The 20,714-nt window shown below is 32.1% G+C and overlaps 5 protein-coding genes across 6 annotated transcripts in view; 2 read left to right on the plus strand and 3 right to left on the minus strand.

Annotated features, from left to right (window-relative positions):
• Window positions 1-5,384, minus strand: part of LOC130898062 (protein hu-li tai shao) — a 31,881-nt gene extending 26,497 nt beyond the window's left edge. The window contains exon 1 of the mRNA XM_057807098.1: window positions 5,053-5,384. The gene's annotated coding sequence lies outside the window, so the exon portion shown is untranslated. The remainder of the gene's footprint in view (window positions 1-5,052) is intronic.
• LOC130898068 (serine/threonine-protein kinase 3-like) lies at window positions 1,186-2,622 on the minus strand. Its single transcript, XM_057807110.1, has one exon. It carries the CDS (start codon window positions 2,620-2,622, stop codon window positions 1,186-1,188), a length of 1,437 nt encoding a protein of 478 aa, XP_057663093.1.
• Window positions 5,385-5,862: 478 nt separating the features above from the next.
• Window positions 5,863-7,258, plus strand: LOC130898061 (U4/U6.U5 small nuclear ribonucleoprotein 27 kDa protein). The gene is made up of 3 exons (XM_057807097.1): window positions 5,863-5,965; window positions 6,029-6,239; window positions 6,623-7,258. Exons 2-3 carry the CDS (start codon window positions 6,037-6,039, stop codon window positions 6,876-6,878), a joined length of 459 nt encoding a protein of 152 aa, XP_057663080.1. The 5' UTR covers window positions 5,863-5,965; window positions 6,029-6,036; the 3' UTR covers window positions 6,879-7,258.
• Window positions 7,259-8,841: 1,583 nt separating this feature from the next.
• Window positions 8,842-17,978, minus strand: LOC130898059 (Fanconi anemia group I protein). The gene is made up of 15 exons (XM_057807096.1): window positions 17,819-17,978; window positions 17,316-17,767; window positions 16,686-17,261; window positions 16,260-16,483; window positions 15,997-16,198; window positions 14,763-15,028; window positions 14,385-14,704; window positions 12,480-12,671; window positions 12,246-12,418; window positions 11,837-12,162; window positions 10,830-11,023; window positions 10,146-10,313; window positions 9,912-10,086; window positions 9,641-9,857; window positions 8,842-9,401 (listed from the first exon to the last, which is right to left on the minus strand). Exons 1-15 carry the CDS (start codon window positions 17,909-17,911, stop codon window positions 8,903-8,905), a joined length of 4,077 nt encoding a protein of 1,358 aa, XP_057663079.1. The 5' UTR covers window positions 17,912-17,978; the 3' UTR covers window positions 8,842-8,902.
• A 325-nt stretch (window positions 17,979-18,303) lies between these two features.
• On the plus strand, window positions 18,304-20,477 carry LOC130898156 (gastrula zinc finger protein XlCGF57.1-like). Of its 2 annotated transcripts, XM_057807230.1 has the most exons (4): window positions 18,304-18,533; window positions 18,960-19,052; window positions 19,139-19,490; window positions 19,553-20,477. In XM_057807230.1, exons 2-4 carry the CDS (start codon window positions 18,993-18,995, stop codon window positions 20,251-20,253), a joined length of 1,113 nt encoding a protein of 370 aa, XP_057663213.1. In that variant the 5' UTR covers window positions 18,304-18,533; window positions 18,960-18,992; the 3' UTR covers window positions 20,254-20,477. The 2 variants fall into 2 exon arrangements, with proteins under 2 accessions (XP_057663213.1, XP_057663212.1); XM_057807229.1 differs by lacking the exon at window positions 18,304-18,533 and having other exon boundaries at window positions 18,615-19,052.
• Window positions 20,478-20,714: the final 237 nt, after the last annotated feature.

The raw sequence follows: 20,714 nt of genomic DNA on the forward strand, positions 1-20,714 counted from the left end.
GCGAGTTTAATGAAAAAAAAAAAAGTCACGGAATTTGTTGTTTGGCATCATTCCAAAACGAAATTCGACGAAGGTGGTTTTAGTATCCGTAATTACCAGATGTTGACGACTTTTGACATTTCATACTCGATATATTTCCGAGCGTTTTTATATTTTTTCACTATTTAAACCTTCTCCGGACTTCTCAAGACCGAAATTAGTCAAATCCGTCCAGCCGTCGTCGTGTTTTAGCGTACACCAATTCATTTATATGTTATGTGGAATTTCCATTTAGGGAAGGGCTTATTTATATCATTTTTTTTTTCACCCAAAGGTGTGTAATAGTTCTATTTAAACGTTCCCTATGCCATCCAGAACGGATAACTATTTTTAACCCAATTAGGGTAAAACGAAAGGGTGTTGTTTTCGTAATATACTTCGCTAGACACACCGAATTACGTTTACATCCTTTAGGGAGAACATCGACATGTTAATACGTCCATATAAACAGTTTAATGCCTTGTTTGTCCTACTAAATGTCTTTCTTCCTTCTGTAAATTCCATTATATAGTTTTATGAATTATCCAATCGATTTAAGCGACGCTGTATTGTAAAAAAAAAGTCGTCGTTTACGAAAATCCATTGTGTCCAATAAGATTTTTAATTATCCAGATCGTAGATGATTAAAATGCACCTTAGACGGCGGTAGTTGCTGGAAAAATATTAAAATCCGTACAGCGTACGCTTCAAATTATATTTTTCTACGTTATTGAACATAACCTCAACTGTAACATTCCGTTATGCATCGAAGCCACGTCTACGATCCACGATTAAGGACCAGAACCCAGCTTGCAAGTCTAGCTCGGTAGAGATTGATAGAGACAACTAAAAAGGGCCTGTTGGTGCGTGGAGACTAACGAAACCGTCGACCACGTCTTCTGTGTACGCCTAGTAGTCATACGAACACTTGGACAAGCCTCTCGACTTGCCCGATGACGACAAAGGGTTCGAGCCGAAGCTCCCGATCGGGTTTACGAGGGACATCGGCCTTTAGTAACGTCGCGGGCCTATCCGAAGACCATTTGGTCGTATAACGAAGAAATCAGTCGGTTCTCGCAAGTTTTAACTTGTCGCGCTCATATAAAGTAAACAAAAAACGGGCGCTGGAATTTGTTAACGCGGTCGTGAATAAAACAGTCGATAAATTTAAAAATTTCTATTTCTCTCTCTCTTAATGTGTATAGCGTTTTCTAACGGTTGGGCTTTAAGGGAATAATGTCTTTGCAATTCCTCGATTTCCTTCTCCATGGCGGTATCCAACAATTCGAATCTCTCCTTCAATTCCTCGTAGCCGAGATCTTTAAGGAAATTGAAATTGCAATCCGCCGGTCTGATTCGTTCCAATTTGACGTCCAACGGTTCTTCGGTGTAACCGCGTGAGGAAACCATCTGCGCTACGGACGGACCAGCGGAAGACGAGGACGCGACGCCTCGTCGCGCCGAAGAAAAATCCCCGTCGGCGTTCGGTTTATCGAAATGTTCCAAAAAAGGCGGTTTATATTTTCTCGTTTCCGGCGATTTCATCGTTCCTTCGATATCTTCGTCGTCGTCGCTGTTGATAACAACCATAGTACCTAAATCGGATTGTACGGTAATCATAGTACCGCTTTGGCTGGGCACTTTGTTAGGTACTAGAGTAGCTTCGGATTCGTTTTGTTCGAGTATCGATCCGACCAAAGGCATTCTGGTGTATTTTTGATTTTTTCTTATTTCGCACGCTTCCGAAATCATCTGATTTAAAACGGCGGGTCCTTTCGATTTTTGTAAAAACACGTGATTTATAAGTTCCGTAGCCGAAGCTCGATCGCAAGGGTTTTTCACCAAACACACGCTGACGAAATCTATAAATTCGGCCGTCCATCTATCGGGATCTCGAAAAGACGGCGGCGGTTTGGTGGGTATCATGAAAACGGCCCTCATCGGATGAATATCGGCGTAAGGCGGTTTCCCTTCGGCCATTTCCAAAGCGGTTATACCGATACTCCAAATATCGGCGACGCAATCGTATCCAATTTCCAATATTATTTCGGGGGCCATCCAAAACGGCGAACCTATAACCGTGTTTCGTTTCGATATGGTTTCGGTTAATTGACCGGCTACGCCGAAATCGGCCAGTTTGGCGTGTCCGTCGGTATTTAATAGAATATTACCGGCTTTTATATCTCTATGAATTTTTCTATTAGCGTGGAGGTATTCCAAACCTTTGAGGGCATCGGAAAGTATGGTGGCGATTTCGCATTCCGTCAAAGTTTTCTTTCTCAATCTTATTATATCGGAAACGGATCCGGCTCCGCAATATTCCATGATTATCCACAAATCGGTATTTTTGAAATAACTTCCGTAATATTTAACCACGTACGGACTATCGCACTGTTGCATTATCGATATTTCTTTTATAATTTCGTGAAGATCGGTATCTAACGGTACTTGTTTTATCGCAACTATGTTGCCGGATTCCTTGTGGAGAGCCTTGAACACGCTCCCGTACGACCCTTCGCCCAACTTGCATATTATGTCGAAAACTTCTTCGGGTTGGCGCGTCAAACTTTCTTCGGACAACATCTTTAATTTGTTCGCCGCCATGACCGGGTAGGTACCTGGAAAGATGAAGCTCCAAACAATATATCAAGAGACGAACTGTTTTTCTTTCAATTTCATATTATAGACTCGAACACAAAACTTTATTATCGATATTTACAATCGCTTCCGACAGATCAAAACCGATTTTGGTTATACCCCGACACAACCAAATGGTTTTTATTCGAAACCAAATACAATGCCGACCTAAATCTACTCCAAGATACCCTGAAGGAGATTAAACCGACCAGGCGCTTCCGTTGTCTACGGTTTCATCCTTCTCCACGCACCAAAAACACTCCGGATCGTCCGTGATGACCATGGTGTCTTAGATGATGGTATCCGGTGATTTCGCGCCTTTTTAGTTGGAGGTGTTGCGAGCTGACGCGATGGTTACATCAAGGATGGGTTCTGGATCCACCCATCCTTCACAGGATTCCGCGAAACTAGGCGAAGCACGATAAATACCAGAGGAATGTTAGGCCGTGATGCATGTCCTGGCAATCTGCCAAAGGCGTTCCGTTATTAAAATAACTGGCAACAAAAGTTTGAAGCAACTATTGAGGTTACAAAAAAACTTGTAGGAAACCAGTCTTCAATACAATTTGTAATAAATCATTTTGAAATTCCGATATATAAATCTTTTAATCTAAAACCACGTGAAAAAACGCGTCCTTAGTCCCTTCAGGTCGATAATGTAGAACTCTACTCGTTGGTAGACAAAGCTGGAAGGGACTTCAAACGAATTTTTTCCAATCAGGGAAAAATTTGTGCTATTTTAAGGTAATTTTTTTTTTATAAAAAATCAGGTGACATGATTCAAAAAAATTATCAAAAACGCATATAGATAACGTCTATCTATTTGTATATATATACATATATCTTATTTATTTAATGAAAAATAAGTTTGTATTTGAGATAAGATTATATATCAATTAATTTTGTCTCTGAGTATATTAAAACTCATCATCTAAAACAAATCACAACGTAACAAAAACCTGATAACTTCACTTACCTGTTTTATACTGAATTTTCCCACCAATAAACCTTCTCCCGCGTAAATTAATTTTAGCGGGAAAACTATATAGTGAAGATTCCCGCCAACGAATTAATTTTCGCGCCAAAAGTTTTATTGGTGGAAAAAATAATATAATACTGGTAAGTCAAGTTTCAAATTACCTTAACATTTAGAACCACACTGTCTTCCTCGCGTTTTTATAACTTGGTTTTCAAAACGCTCATAGATAATGACACTTGCAACAACCATAGAACTTAATCTTAACAATTCCATCGAAATAATTATCTGAGTATTAGATGAAACTACAATTCATAAGTTGGTAACCGTGTGGCATGATTAGTGACAATTACGATCATAGAACTAAATCTCAACAATTCCATCGGTGTAAAAAATGTGATTCTGGCTATTCACATTATTTTCGTGAAGCGAAACTTCAATAATGTTTTTATTGAAAAATTAATTTCGTATTCAATTCAAGGTCATATGTTTGAAATTAATATTCAATTGATTGAATCGAGAATAGAAATCAAAATGTCCTTTATCAATTCTAATAATTAAAACCAATATTCAACGTTCGATTATTCGAAATTAGAAAAAATAATCTCGACTTTGTACGACTACTACTAAGTAATTTACTGAAATCAATGGAAAAATATATGTACTTAAATTAACCTCAAAAACATAGTGGAATGAGATAACACTGTGACACTTGAGGAATCAAAACTCGAGTAAAAAATTATTTTGTTAATTAGGTGATTTCACTAACATAGATAAAACATTCCAAGTATTTTAAACAAAACAATTTACTTTTTGTTCGTAAATTGGTTTTTCGATAAAAAGGTTATCAACGCGTCCGATAATTAAAAAAAAATCTATTACACAAATTATATAACAGCATTTTAAAATTTACCAACACCTTTGTGCAACTGTACACATTAAACAACTTTCATGAGTGAAGATGAGATCATCGTCTATACATAAGTCAATTTAAAAAGAACCAACCAAAAATTCCCTTCAATATAAATCAACTAATATGATGTTAAAAACGAAATTATAATAATAAATATATCGTTATTTAATTATTGTACAATTTTATTTTACTCAACATCGATTTTTAACCCTCAATAAACTAGTAAATATGATATAACTATATATATAATCATAAAAGTTGAAAGTATTAAGTCTGTGGCCTAATTTTCCCGTCTAGACTATTGAATCGATTACTTTCCTCATAGAAACAGTTAAAAATGACTATATTGTAACAAACAATAGAAATGGGGCCCGAATATTGCGGATGAACGGACAGGTGAAGTGACACACCCCTGATATAACTTGTCAAAATTAAAATCGTAAATAACGTAAGCCATATATGATCAACGGCAATCTCGTTATAATTATATTTCAATTAAAAAACTTACCGTATTATTTTTTAAAGCAGAATGATTATTCGCCGCTTTCGACGATTCTCCGGGGACTCGATCGGCGATTGCTTCGCCAATAATTTGATAGGTGTTAAAACTAATCACTGATGCTATAAGAGGATACGCCTCATACGATCCAACGATATCACAAATTTAGATAATAAATTGATGCGGCATTCGTTTTTAAGTTTATATAAAACACTTAAATCTATAAATTAGCACATAAAAGTCATTCGGTCCGCGTACCAACACCAGTTTCCTCCATACACCACTCTTCTATCTAGAAACACCAAACACCTCTGACGGTTTGCTGCCTTGTTGCGCTGGCGCAATTGAAAACCAAAAATAATTCAATAATTGCTACGTTGTCGTTTCGCGAAAAATAGTAAAAATAGTAAAAGTCTTCAATAAAAAAAATGAATATAATAAACTGATTATTTAAAATATAATAATCAACGATTACAAATTTTAATTATGATTCTAATGAAATAAACATTTGATCAACTGAATTCTTATAAAAATAATGGAATTATTAGATACGTTTTTCTTTACAGTTAAAATTATATTTGAAATATATTTTCAATTTTGATAAAAAATGTAGTTATTTCTTTATTTAAAATGAGTCAATAAAGAAAAAAAAACTTTTATGCCGAAATATGGCAACATGATTTTATTCCATTCCATAATCGTGGATGCTTCAAGCGATTTTAAACCTTTTTGCAACTAGCTATAAGTGTCAGAATCTAATATAGTATTCTTAAAACGTTACTTGGACATCAGCGCTTCCGCGTAAAAAACTGCAACTAAATTTAGTATTTTCCGACATTTTTATGTAGTGGTTAGATGTCAAAATAAAATTCATAAAAATATTAAGCAAAAAAAAAGTTTTTGAATTGTCTTCAGTAACAAGGTATTTCTAAACTATTTTATGCTAATTGTGATTTAAAAAATTACTTTTTTTACTTTATTTTAGTTTGAAAAATGCGAAGAAGTAGGTCAAAATCTCCTGGTCCTAGTAGAAGAAGGGAAAGAGATAGAGAACGAGATAAAGAAAGGGACAGAGATAGGGACAAGGATAAGGAACGACATAGACGCAAGAGATCGAGGGATAGGTCGCGAGACAGGGATAGGAGACGCCATTCTTCTGAAAGGGGTGACAGGAGATATTCACGTTCAAGGTCTAGGTAAGTGGTTTTTTCGTACTAAATTTCATAAAATTTGAGATTAAAGTTTATTCCCAGGTATAAATATTTTAAATTCCCTTCATTTCGTCGAAATTTAATTATTATTTGCTAGTTTTGGAAAAATAAACAAAATTTATAAATGTTTTGTTAAGGCTAGTCTACAGGATAACAGTGGTTAAAATGATTTGGTAGAAATAAAGTTTAATATACTTCTAATTGTAAAAAAAAATGTTTTTATGATACATTTAGGTTAACAACTATTTATATAGCTTGTTGATTTCCTATGTTTATTAATTGGTGTTAATGATCTACGGTAACCAGAAGCTCCAGTTATTTTTCATGCCGAAATTAGTAGTTTTATCGCCCCATATCAATATTTGTAGGTCACCGGCAGATAGACGGACGAAACGAAATTCTTTACCAGATAGACCGGTAGTGACAGCAGCAGATTTAGAAGGAAAAACAGCAGAAGAACAGGAAATGATGAGGATAATGGGTTTTTGTAATTTTGATACGACTAAAGGTAAAAAAGTTGGTGGTAACGATGTAGGAGCTGTACATGTTATACTAAAAAGAAAATATAGACAGTACATGAATCGGAAAGGCGGGTTTAACAGACCTCTAGATTTCGTAGCTTAATAAGACCATGTGATGTTATTGTAGGGCATTTATTTGAATTTGAACAACCGATACCTCATCTTAGTAACCTCTTATTACAGTTTTTATATAACACATATTTATACCTCCGATATTTTCAGGTTTTTAATTGAAATATTATAGTAAGTCGTAATTGATGCATATATTTCATTTCGGTTTTTGTTTTGAAAACTTGTTACTATATAATTCAATTTAGTCATAAGTACACGGTAAAAACATTTTAATAAATTTGTTAAATTGTTTTATACAATAGTTAACACTTACGGTTTGTTCAATTGATACTATTTCTCATATTATGTATAATAATTAATATCTTAATTTGTTAATTTATATTTTTTAACAAATAAAATTGAAAAGACTGATTCTTGAGTTGTTTTATATCAAAATAGTTTAGAAAAGTGTATAAAAAGCAGTTTATTTGACAGATTTACATGAGTACTGAAAAATTAAAGAATTAAATGAAGTAAAATTATAAGTTTAAAACAAATAACTGACATTAAAACATCTAGAAATGTTATTTGACACCACGAAATCCCTAATTGAGTGTATAAATTTCTCATTGAGGAATTGTAATCCAAATGATCCAACTGTGGATGTACACAGTAATCGTGGAGTAGAGGGAAACGGAATAGCTATAAACTTAGGGACAAATAAACGGTTTACAGGACCTTAACCATATTGTGGTATAAACAACAAATATAGAGAAAATACTGGAAAAAATAGGGGTGAAATCAGTTACTGGGACAATCTACTAGGGTTTAGACAGGCAAAGACATTCCTGGGAAACTATACGAATACAAACCGGAGTCCTATTGGGATACTGTCGCCTCAATCAACACCTGAAGACTCTAGTTTTAACAGATCCTGTTGCGCTGAGGAGGAAACGTTTATATACATTCCCTCGAAGTGTGAGACACTATGGAATTCCTGAGGCCTACACATGGGAGCGTAAAAAATAGAATATGACAATCTCTGGTAGTCACATCCTGAAATTTCTGAGAGGGATTAATATATCAACTGTAAATATCAAAGATCCCATATATTGCAGCAAAAAAGGAAGATTTAATAGATCCTTTGGGTCCTGGTGTACTTAATATTCATGGATACGTAATCATATGGTTGGCTGTTGAAAAACCGAAAATTTTGAGTGGGAATGGCACAAAAAAGTAAACTAGGAAAAATGAACTATGGTTGCATCCCATTAAAATTTTAATATTTAATTGAAGGAATTATGAAATATCTCATTTTCGATGTGGAAAATGAGATATCATCAAGAAAATCATTAAAAACACCTGAAACATACAGTTTTTTACATTTAATAATTTTCTTTAATCAAAATTATGGCATTATAATTGAGATTAAACAACATTCATTTTTCTCAGTGTAATATTAATGTTTGTTTTTTACTGTTTTACTATAAATAATGACGTGAAATATAAAACAAGTGGAAAAGCGATTGTCAAACTAATACATTGTAACATGTATAATTGGTTGTCTACATAATAAACGTAGAGTATAACTGGATGCATAATAAACAAACATTGAGTGTAGAACTGGTTGCCGAATTAATTCATTTCAAGTGTAAAACTGGTTGCCAAACTAATATATTATATGTATCATTGGTTGTCTATATAATAAACGTAGAGTATAACTGGATGCATAATTAACAAACAGTAAGCGTAGAATTGGTTGTCGAATTAAATCACTTTGAGTGTAAAACTGGTTGCCAAACTAATATATTATAATAGGATGCATAATAAACATTAAGTGTAGAACTAGTTGCCGAACTATTCCACATTAAGTGTACAACTGGTTGCCTAGCCTATTCACAAAACTGTACACCTGGTTGCCTGCCGTAAGGTCCTCCTGCATATTATTAGATATGATAAAAATTTAGTATAAGATCCAATTATTCTGATTCTTTTTGATAAAATAAAACAGTGTAATCGGTAAAATTTAATATTTATTATATAAACAAAGTAACAAAATACAAGTAAGGTAACGTTTTATCGTTTAACTTTCTTCTTCGGTCTTTGATCAGTTTCTTCATCTACACTTTCTTCGCTTCTCTCATTATCTTCAATCTTCGATTCTTCGTGACTCGTTCTGGATTCGTCGTTACTAGTTTTGGAATCGTCCAAACTGGATTTGGTTACATCGATAACCGATTCGTTTCCTTCGTTTTCTCCGTTAAGGGCTTCGTTCAATCTCATGATTCTAAAGTCCCTCACGGTTCCTTGCGCCATATATTTCGACATATCAACTTTGGTTTTATTGGATAATTGGATAATGCATTTGCTGAATTGTTCCATTTCGTAGATAGTTTTCGGTAATAATCTAGTTTCGCGGAGGACTTTCGATTTCAATGTGCTCGCGTCGGCGGTTTTCCTTTTGTTATCTTGCGTAGCTTTCGTCGATTCTTTTTGATTCTCCTCCAAGTGCGGAATAAATTTGTAAATAGCCGGCGCTAGTTGTTTACCGGCCAGCTTCACTAACCTCTCAAATCTACAATAAATAAATAAATACTCAAGTAAGATTCGATTTATTGATTTCCCTAGAAAAAATTTTCCCTACATTTGGCAACAGCGTAATAATCGTATCGATATTGCTCCGATTCATAGAACAATAACTATAACTGACAGATACGACAACATGGCGGCGTTTCCTAATGGCAACTGCGGTGTTGACAAACGTAGTTTTTTTTCTTCGAAATGTGATGTTTTTGCATTATAATCACAACTTACCTCGCACTTTGGAAAACTAGATTGATTTTCGACGACCTTGTATTAAAATATTTAGTCAAAGAACTAAGCGTGCCGAATAAGGATATGACGTTCTTAAAAATGGCTTCCGATAAATTTCCGGGCGAAATCAGAAGATTAGTGAGATTCGTTAGAATGGTTACGACGAAACACAATTGACAACAAACCCCGCGTTCTTTCGTTTTCATATTTTCCTTTCCTGAAAATTCGAATTTCAACAAAAAAAAAATATATTCAAAGAAAAAAAAATTACTATTATCGTTAGTTTCTTCTCCGGGGTAGCTCATGATGTAATATTCCGATTTCAATCGTCCCACGACTGCATCGATATCTTCCAGGACCGTCTTCAGAGAATTACATAACGATAATAATATATTATTCACGCTAGCTTCGTTTACGATCTTGAAAGTTTCCCGAACGTGTTCTTCCTAAGGGAAATAAAAACGTTTTCACCAAGTGTAGAGGTGTGATAGACACAATTACTTACTTCTGTTATAACTCCGATAACGTCGCCAAGACTAACCGAAATACTCTCGAACAAAGTCAAACTAACTTTGTATTTCATATGAATCTCGAATAATAAATTAATAAAAGAAGAGGAATTTTTCATTGTGAGGGTGTTGTTGTACGCGAAATTTTTCAACCAATCCAACATCTGGAAATTTTTTTTTAAATTTGAATTTAAAACGTCTCAAACTATCATAAAAACACTGGATAATTAATTAATCAATTTCGTAACCGTCCCCTGTATAATTAAATTTAAATATCACTATGACAAAATGGGCCGTTACGGATCTGTCTTAGTATTTAACGATACGATACGAAAAAGTAGCGAAAATCGACAGCTTGAAAATTGACAACGTGGCAAATGTTTAACAAATCCAACAACTGAAAATACATTTTTTTTTTTCAAATTTTAATATTAAAATTACAAAGTTTTTTAAAAAAAACGACTCAAACTACCAACAAAAACACTAGATAATTAATTTCGTAACCGTCCCCTGTATAATTAAATTTAAATATCACTATGACAAAATGGGCCGTTACGGATCTGTCTTAGTATTTAACGATACGATACGAAGAAATAACAGAAATCGACAATGGGAAAATTGACAACGTGGCATTATTGTTAGTAAGTTTATTAGATAAATGAATAGAAATATTTTAATACCTGTACTGATAGAGAGGTACTGATGTTAGGTGATAGATTCATTAGAGAAGATAGAGTATTGACGGCTATCAATGAGATTTTTTTCAATTCAGGATCGTCGACGGCTTCTTCTTCGCCGTTCTCAAACATTTTTTCATAAATTTCGACTATAACCGTCAACGATGTTACTATATCTTCATTTTTATCATCAGAAACTGGAAATTATAATAATTTACATTCATCATTTATTGATTAAAAAATTTTAATAACAAAAAAAAAGCTTAAGAGTTGACAACGCTGCGTTGAGTGTTGAAAACAAACGTGACCAATTAAATTTGTTTTCACTGGTCACATGATATTAATCACATTTGGTTTTGGGACATAGATGGGGTTAAATATTTAAATAAAATTTTGAGTATTTGTGGGACGTGTATACTTTTAGAAAAGAACCTAAAATGAGGCAAATCTTGGTCAGCAAGACCGAGGTGGGGTCGATTTTATTGGTGTTGGAATGTTTTCTTTTGATATTGGACTCGATCAGCGTGCATCCACCACCATGCAATTAAGAAAACTGAGAAACCGGAAATCGGATATGAACATCTAACGACGGCGGACGGAGAATGGAGCGCCAAGTTTATGAATTTTTAAAATAATATTGGCGGGAATGGAAAAATGTGAATAAGAGATAATATCTGCAATTTTTAAGAATTAGTGAAACTTTTGAAAACATATTTCAAAGGTAATTATTAATAATAAATACATAAAACCCATATTTTAAAATAATTAAACATAAACTATAATAAACAGGAAAGAATTGACATTAATTTAAAAAAAAACATCCAATGTTGTCACGTTCAACTTTTTTTCAGGGATTATAGGGAAATTTTTAATAATGTTCATATTAATAGTAATTAGTATTTTTCAGCAATTGATATACATACAAAATTTTATTTAGCTTTAAATTATAAAAAATTATTATTAACCCGATAAAAAGTATTAAATATAATTTTTAAAAGAGATTCACTTACCGATTTTACTTAAAAATGGCTGCAGATTCGATTTGTAATTAACATTAATCGTATGCAAAATCAAATCGAAACATTCCAAAGCTAAAACCGCCGTCGCCGAATCGAAATCGACGAATTCGTTCATTCTTCGGACGATTCCTCTGAAAAGTAACGACGCTATTTCGGCTATGTGGTCGTAATAAATTTTTTTCGTTCCAGTTTCCAAATCTTTACGTCGTTTAACCTCGCGTATCAAAAATAGCGTCGCCACTAATACGTGTTGGTGTAATTCTTTTTTCGTTTTTATTACATTAGCTTCTGAAGCTGTCACCCACGTTAATTTCGGTCTAAAATTTGATCAAAAATGAGAATTGTGGGTTTGAAAATTGGCAACATGGTAAAATTGATAATTGTAATAAATTATTCTTACTCGTATAATAAATTTAAAGCTTTTTTGGCGATTTCGAAATCCCAAACGGTATCAGGAATTTTAAATGATTTATTCGTAGATTTGTGCGAATCTTTTTTTTGAGTTTGAGTAGGTTGAGTGGACTTATTCGCGTTTTTCTTTTTGGATTCCGCTTTTTTAGGTTTGGAAAGAGACTAAAATAAATAATCAATTCCAAAACTCGACAAAAGAAAAAATATTGAAAATAATTCTTACTTTCGAAAAGTGAATTAGTCTATTATAACCTTGAAATAAACTATTCACCGTCTGACTCTGTTTATCGGAATGTAAATTCCATGAAAAGATTTTGTAACCTAAAAGCGCTTCGTAAGTACTCATAGCTTCTTTTAAAATGTGTGACTTTTTCTGTGATTCCGGTATAATATCTAACAAATCAGTACCGTCATCCTAAAAAAAAAAGAAAAAATAAACATATTCCAACCTAACTTATTTTTCATTGATTTACATAGAAAAATTAAAAGTTAATTCTGACATTCTTACAAATATCAAAATGCAAGTTAAACCAATACTCGTGTATCATAATTCCATGCATTGATATCATCATGTTATCAGAGTTGCCAAATTTATTCTTTTGAAATTATGCCTTAGGTTAGTATTTTCAAATTTTTATTATTAATTACTGTATAAGTTATAAAATGTTATTTTCATAATTATTTAAAGAAAACGTAATAATTTTGTGTTTTATGTTGTAAGTAATAAATAGTAAATTATAATTTATATTAGAAACTAATTACATAAGTTCATGTTAAAACTTACAACATGGCAACGGTGTAAAACATGTTTTGTTTTGACAAGCAAATTCAATGTTGAACTTTTATTTATTTATCTATTGTAGATTCTATTGAATTTATTGTATCTATGATTAAGAGTAATAATCAAAAGAATGATAGAAATTGATCGCAATCTGAATGATGACATTTGTTTATGGCAATAATAATACAGTCATTCGTTTAAACTTAGGTTATGAAAATTTGGAAATAAATGTTTGGCAGTGGAAGTTATCACAAAATAAAATTATAAACATAAAAAAACTGACGTGAAGAAACTATAATTTTGTTAATTTGGATGGAGAGTCAAAAAGTGATGTGGAAGTGATAGAATTACGAAAATACAAAAAGATTTAATGAACTTATTGGTGTATAAAGTTAATCAAAATTTAAATATTATGAACTAGGAAACGTAAAAATTTGAAATTGAAAGTTAAAAGAAGATGCGAATGTATATACGGGGTAAATTAGAATGATTGTAATTGTTTATAATGAGAATATATGTAAAAAAGTGGAAGAGAAGGCAATTAGTGTTAATTTGGAAGTAAAATTAATAAGAAAAAACTTTTTAAATCTTAAATTACGTAAAAAGATTCAATGAATTAATATATAATAGTTGAAATCAAGAATCAAGAATTATAAGGGACCAATAAATTAGGAAGTGAATTGAGTATAATAGTTGACAATAAGAATATATGTAAAAAAAAGTGAATTTTCTATTGTTTTTTATCAAAACTAAACCCAAATGAGTGATATTGAAATAAATTGATTAAAATAAACATTACCAATCACATTTACAAAATATAACAACTTATATATATAAAAAAAAACTCTCGTAATGTCAAGTATACAAAAAAAATTAGAGATGGATCGTTCCAAAGGATCTATTGTGTCGATGCATCATCCTGAGGCATGTCCTAAGTTTTGGTCATTATTTTGGGACGGTTTTTCTCTGGTGATTCCGTCTCTGAACATTCTAGGTGACGTTTTTTCTACCCAAATCATGTGCGGAGTTGTGGAGGTTTAGAATAATTTGTAGCGTAACTGTTGGACATGATTTCCAAGCCCCAGTTGCACAAATGCAACCCAATCTTTGCATTTTCGAGTGATTGTTCCTTGTGGTATTCGGTACCCCAAACCACACCTTAGGATCTTTGGGTTACAACCCCAATTCGAAGTTTCTGCACACCATCAGGACTTTTGTGGCTTTAGTCAAGAAAATTAGGTGAGACAAATTCAAGAAAGATCAAGATTGAAGGCACTTGGAACATAAATAAGCTCTATATACAGCGATGAACAATGATCACGATAATATAACAGTAAATAGTCTTACCAGCTCAAAATGAATCAACTCGCAATTGGACATTCGTCTACATAACGATTCTAAGACGGTAAGAAATTTAACGACAGTTATATTTTGTTTTTCTTCTTCTAATTCCGAAATTTTCGTTACAATTAAACCGATAGTGTGTATCAATTTTCCGAGCGGTTCTTCCAAAATCATCTGAGCCTCTTTCGAAACTACGATTTTATCGAAAGCTAATGGTGGCAATTGGTCCTCTTCCATAACGTAGTACTTTTTAAAATGGAACCAAAGTAAATCCAGTACAGGGATACACAGTTGAGGATTTAGACAAACTACATCGTACAAACCTAGATGATTAATTAACTTTTATAATGCAAATCTAATGTTTCGATGTATCGATATTACCTTGATAGAATTTGGCTCTGACGTTTTCTTGTTGCATGAAACATCTTTTGAGTATAGTCAATATTTCTAAGCACAACGATTCGTTGCTAAAATTACCGGCCGTGACGCTTTGGGTATTTTTGTTTATTGATATTTGAGTAAAAACCGAGTGACCAGATGCAAATGAACCGATGCTGTTTTGGCTGAGAGCGGCCATATTCGAAATTTTCAAATTCTTTATTAGTTTCAAATAGCCATTCACTGCGATTTTTCTGGTATCTACAAATCTTGGAAAAATTAAATCGAAAATATAAATTTTTTACCAGAAATATTCAATAATTAGTAGATATTTAAGAACGTCCTGTATATTAAAAAATTTCTAAATTTATTCCTAGAATTTCGAAAAAAAAAAAAACCTTCTACGATGTATATCAAATTACTTATTAATCTATTTTTCAATTTTTTTTTAGTATTCACTAACTAAAACTGAAAATAGTATGTAATTTGAACACATTTTATAACAAGATATATAATTCGTTTAAAGAAAAAAAATCTGGCAACAACGCGTGTTTAGTACGTTCACCTTTTATGACACGAAACTTATATTCCGAAATACACATGGGAATGACGTCATGAACTCGACGCCATATTTTAATGCTGTTAGGTACGTGGCATATCAATTATTTTAACACTACTTTCTATATGGCGTCGATATATGACGTACTACTCAGCGTATTTCAGAACAGTTCAACAAAATGGCGTTTTTTCATACCATGAATACAGGAAAAATTTTTCAAATCGAAACTGAACTGTCAATTGTCAATTACGAGATAAATGATAATCAAAATTATATATCACAATTTCTCTACTGATTCATATAAATTGAAATTATTATTTATATGAATACTTTTAAGAAATATTTTGAATATATGAATAAATGTATTTATTTAAAATTGTTTACGTGACAACAGCGCCAAATAAAAAACTCGTGGCTGTGAGTTGAGTGAAGTTTTGTATTTGCAATTTTATTTTGATAGAAATACTTTTAAATTCACTTCCTTTACAAGTGATTAAATGCTAGTTTTTTCATTTTTTATATAGTTAATCGAAAATCCCCACTACTAACCTCAATCTTAATTAATGTTTGTTATAATGTATTCACAACGTTGCCAGATTTCTGATATATCATGGAGATTGAGGAAATGTTAAATTGGAGGTTATGTTAAGCTTCGATAACAATTAAATTGGAACCTACCTAGAATAAAGAGCTTTTCTCAAATAAATTATAAGATGATCCCTAACGTTCGGCGATACTTTCACCAATGGAATTAAAGCATCTAGTAATTGATCGGCTACTCGAGCTTGTAATTGTACAAGACAATCGATCAATTCGATTATACAACTCTGATTTTCTAACATCACCAAAGGCATAGATCTACTCAAAATATACAAACATTCTAAAAAAAAATAAAATCCCTCCATATATATACGAATAATATTTCAGTTGGACATATTTACCTATATATTGAGAAACACTTTGCCTAGAAACTATATGATTACCAAGCGTTTTGATAATATTCGAAGCGATGCTACTTTTTCTTTTAATTATTTTTAACAAAATCATATTTCCCAAGTTCCATTGTTTCTCGGCTATTACGTCTCTACCAAGAGCAGATCCCACTTCAAGTAGAACGAAAGCGAAATTAACCAAACCCGAAATAACCAAATCTCTATCCTGTAAACTTCACACAAATTTCATTAATTATCACATCACCACAATTATTATCGAATTGTAAACTCAAATATACAAAAAAAATGAGAAAATCCATGGGCAGTTAAAATTGTAGCCACATATGTAGAAAAAGTATGTGAAATCCCATAGAAAATCGAAGTTTGGATATGAAAAACAGCTCTGTTGGAAAGACGAAATAAACTTACACTTACCTAGAGTGTATGACCTGCATCAACACTTCTTCTGGTTTATTTTTAGATTGTACCATTTCTCTAAACCAAGCTGAATGAGTGGCCCGTTGATCTTCATTGTAAGATCTCACTATACAAGGTCTTATTATTTCAAAAACTGTTTCTTCGTAATGTGGAATTGTGGAAATAGTGAAAAGTATCATTAGTTGGAAGGGATTTAATATAAATTCGGGAGCTTTTATTGCGTTTTTCAATGAATTCAAGTATTCTTTAATGCATTCGTATCCCATAGAAGCGGCAGTATGTATATGATACAAAACCGTACTTTCCGATTCAATTGTGTCTTTGTTATCTGTGGCTATCAAGTCGAAACACATCGAATCAGGCGAATCTTCGCTCATATTATTCGCGTTTTGGTGTATTCTCAAATTAAAATAATGGTAGAGTTTTAGAAAAACCGATTTTCCATTTTGTTGTTTACATAAACGAAGCAGTTGATACATAAAAGTGGGAATTTCTTGAGGTGTGAGTTTTTCTATGTAAGAACCTAATTTGTTTACGACTTTCAAATGTTCATCTTTAGTTAGAGGCATATCACTAAAAAATAGCGTTAAATTAAACTGCTCTAACTTAAAACTCTATTTTTCTTACATAAACAAAGTTGTTAATGGAGTTATGATAGTTGGAGACCAAGACGACATACAAACTGTATTTATAAAATCCGTCTTATATTCTACCCCTGTATAATCTAAATCTTCATAAGTAAAAGTTCCTCTATCAACTAATACATTTAATAATCCTGGTAATAAATCTTTCCAAACGAATTTTATAGATTTTTTCGATTGAATTTGCTCCAAACAAAAACTGCATATTTTGGCCAGATCATTCGATTTAAAATGGGGTAATTCAAGATTTAGACGATTTAAAATAGCTTCTACTCTAGACTGGGGTAGATCCCTATTTTCAAATTCGTTTAGTAAATTAATAACTAAATTTATTCTTTTGTTGTGATCTTGTGGAGTGTTTTTGAATGATTTTAAAATATAATTCCAAGTTTCTGTGAAATTAGAACTGCATATATCCTTTTTGATGAGATTAACTAACTAAAATATTTAAATTGTTTTAAATGTTTCAAATATTAAAAACGAAGTTACCTCAATTTCATTTAGTCCATTCATCAACGATTCAAGTCCTTGTTGATCTCGATTTTTTCCTAATTCGTTAAACTTTTCAATAATTGTCATCATTTTTAATAATGTTCACTTTAAAAGTAATTAATGTTTACAATCAGATAAAAAACCGCTAAAAATATACATAACCATAGATAAAATAGAGTTGTTATAGTGTTAATATAGGTTCGTTCCAACAAACAACACTCAGAAATCGTCCAGAGGACCGTACTCCAGAGCATACAAAAACACAATTATTAAAAAAAAATTATGTTTTTTTATATTAGGGATATCAATGAGAATAATATCCTTTTTGATACCGTATTAAAGAACTAGAATATACGACTCTATGTTTTTCAATCATCTATTGTATTTTGACAACAGGTACGTCATAAATCAGGATAGGCAACCAATTCTTTACCGGAAATCGATTATGTTTCCGAACGTCGCGATCCATTTCGTTGGAAATTACAAATTTAATTTAACTTTTATTTTCATTATTTTAGTTTCGTGCGTCAATTTATAACATCATAGTTTTGATAATCATTCAGCAGTCATTAGCGATTTACCAACACAAGTATTTTACAACGAATTTCTTTACCAATGAGATATTTTTATTTCGAAATCCCAAAAAATACAAAAATCGCAAGTATATTAACTACGCTGCTCATAAGATTTAATCATAGATAACGTTATAAGGGTAATTATTATTTGTTAAACTTCAAAAAAATTATATAGCCCGTCAGCTGATTGCGTAACAATACAATCGAGCTAAAACTAGTTCTTTCGATTTTCTACAGTGAACGAGATCCAGATTACTTCCAAACATTCAGATCATGATATGGTTAACTCTATCATAGTTTCTAAAAACTCCTATAATTATGCTAAACAAGTATTACTGTTTTTTTAATATACATTCATTAATTTCTTAAAACTAATGATTTTCTAATCATTTATCGATTCGTTCGAAATATTTCTGTCATCGATTATCTTATCCATATTTTCATATAGGGTTTGTTGATAATTATGAAAAGTAAATGTATATAAGTATTTTTTCTTAATATTGTATCTTTATTATAATATGAGTACAATGAGAGAAGAAGATATGTCTTTTAATTATCCACAGATTTGTAGAGCATGTTTTGATCCTAGAAACATAATGTTTTTCGAAAGTCAACACTATATATGGAAAGTTTTTCAAGACGTAACAAATATTCAGGTAATTATTAGGTATTTTATATATTTTTAACAAAAATCTCAATATCTCGAAATGTATTTTCAAAAGAAGGAAATATTAATTTCTAGTTTTTACATGGTGATAAACCCAATTACATCTGTCACGATTGTATCCAAAAACTCAAAGATATTGCGGTTTATGTTGATTTATGTAGGACAAACGACGCAGCCCTTAAACAATATATCTTAAAAAAACAATTACTTCGACCAAATGTACCAATAAAAGAAATAAAACCCGAAATTCAAAGTAGTATTAAATCACAATCTATTCATCAAAATTTGTCTCCAATATCCGGTTTCGTAAAACACGAAGCTGTAGGCGATCATTTAAAATTGTATTTGGACGAAGAGTCAACAGAAGTATCTGAAGATATCAGAGATACACTTCTACCTATGACATCGACGGATTGTTGCGAACCAGGTAAAAAATAAAATATTTTAAGTAGCTAGTAGATTGGTGTGTGAATAAAATTTGAATTTAAGGATGGAATCAATTAATTAACGAAACAGGAAGTCAATCTTACGAAGAAGAGGAACCCCTACTAGGTTTAATGAAAGAAGAAAAACCTTTCGCAAAAGGAGAAGATAGAATCAGACCGTGGCATTGCAAATACTGCTCTAAATCATTTAATCTAAAACATCATCTAATAGGTCACCTCAAAATTCATTCCGGTATCAAACCTTATCAATGTGTAACATGTTTAAGACCGTTTGCAGATCGTAGTTCCATGAATAGACATCTAAAAACCCATACGGGCGCTAAACCGTATTTATGTAGAATATGTGGTCATTCGTTTGCTGAAAAATATTATCTAGCCATACATCACAGGAGCCATTCAGGGGAAAAACCCTACAGTTGCGACGTGTGTTCGAAACGGTTTTCTCGAAAAGACACCCTCAATATGCATTTGAAGACCCATACTGGGGAAAAACCCTATACTTGTACGGTTTGTCAAAAGACATTTTCATTTAAACATCACCTCATCATACATTCGAGGAATCACAACGGGGAGAGACCGTTTCATTGTGTTACTTGTTCGAAATCCTTCTCAGACAGGAGTTCTTTCAATAGACACATCAAATCATATTGTAGGGTAAACGGGAATGGTACTAACTTGGAAAAGGGACAGATTTTTGATAGTACGGAACAAGAAGTTTATGTCGATATAAAAAATGATAATTAGGTTATGATGTTTACTAAATTTGTAATTGTAGGTGTGTTAGTGCTCTAAGGATAATATAAGTGTGCTGTAAGGAGTTTTTTATTTAATTAGGTTAATTCAAATATGACCTTAAATGACCGTTTAGTGAAATTAGAAACGTATTATTCGGTGGGTCTCAGTTTTTATTTTGGAAATTGTGTTTTTTGTTCACATCTTATTTAAAACTAATAAAACTACTGTAATTTTTTGTTTGTTTTATTTATTATTATTATTAGTAACCGAAAGAATGTATCATCCCTACAAGCCTATCTGGCCCTTCGTTTTGATATATTTCATTATTTCTTCAAATTTTGCTTATCCCTCAGTCACACTGTTCTTAAATATCTTCCAATCTCGTCCAGACATTTTTTCCTTGGTCACTTCTTTTTTGGCACATTTTAGTACTTATCACTCCTTCTTCTTCTGTGCATTGATTATATAGG

This window comes from Diorhabda carinulata, chromosome 9, assembly GCF_026250575.1.
Source record: "Diorhabda carinulata isolate Delta chromosome 9, icDioCari1.1, whole genome shotgun sequence".
Taxonomy (NCBI): domain Eukaryota; kingdom Metazoa; phylum Arthropoda; class Insecta; order Coleoptera; family Chrysomelidae; genus Diorhabda; species Diorhabda carinulata.

Excerpts from the sequence above, each read along its gene's own strand:
- LOC130898068 (XM_057807110.1), bottom strand. The coding sequence starts at position 2,622 with ATGGCGGCGAACAAATTAAAGATGTTGTCCGAAGAAAGTTTGACGCGC.
- LOC130898061 (XM_057807097.1), top strand. The coding sequence starts at position 6,037 with ATGCGAAGAAGTAGGTCAAAATCTCCTGGTCCTAGTAGAAGAAGGGAA. Across the intron at positions 6,240-6,622 it reads TATTCACGTTCAAGGTCTAG|GTCACCGGCAGATAGACGGA; the intron begins GTAAGTGGTTTT and ends CAATATTTGTAG.
- LOC130898059 (XM_057807096.1), bottom strand. The coding sequence starts at position 17,911 with ATGATGACAATTATTGAAAAGTTTAACGAATTAGGAAAAAATCGAGAT. Across the intron at positions 16,199-16,259 it reads AAGTGTTTCTCAATATATAG|AATGTTTGTATATTTTGAGT; the intron begins GTAAATATGTCC and ends ATTTTTTTTTAG. Across the intron at positions 9,858-9,911 it reads AGAAGAAACTAACGATAATA|GAAAGGAAAATATGAAAACG; the intron begins GTAATTTTTTTT and ends TCGAATTTTCAG.
- LOC130898156 (XM_057807229.1), top strand. The coding sequence starts at position 18,915 with ATGAGTACAATGAGAGAAGAAGATATGTCTTTTAATTATCCACAGATT. Across the intron at positions 19,053-19,138 it reads AAGACGTAACAAATATTCAG|TTTTTACATGGTGATAAACC; the intron begins GTAATTATTAGG and ends ATTAATTTCTAG. Across the intron at positions 19,491-19,552 it reads GACGGATTGTTGCGAACCAG|GATGGAATCAATTAATTAAC; the intron begins GTAAAAAATAAA and ends TTTGAATTTAAG.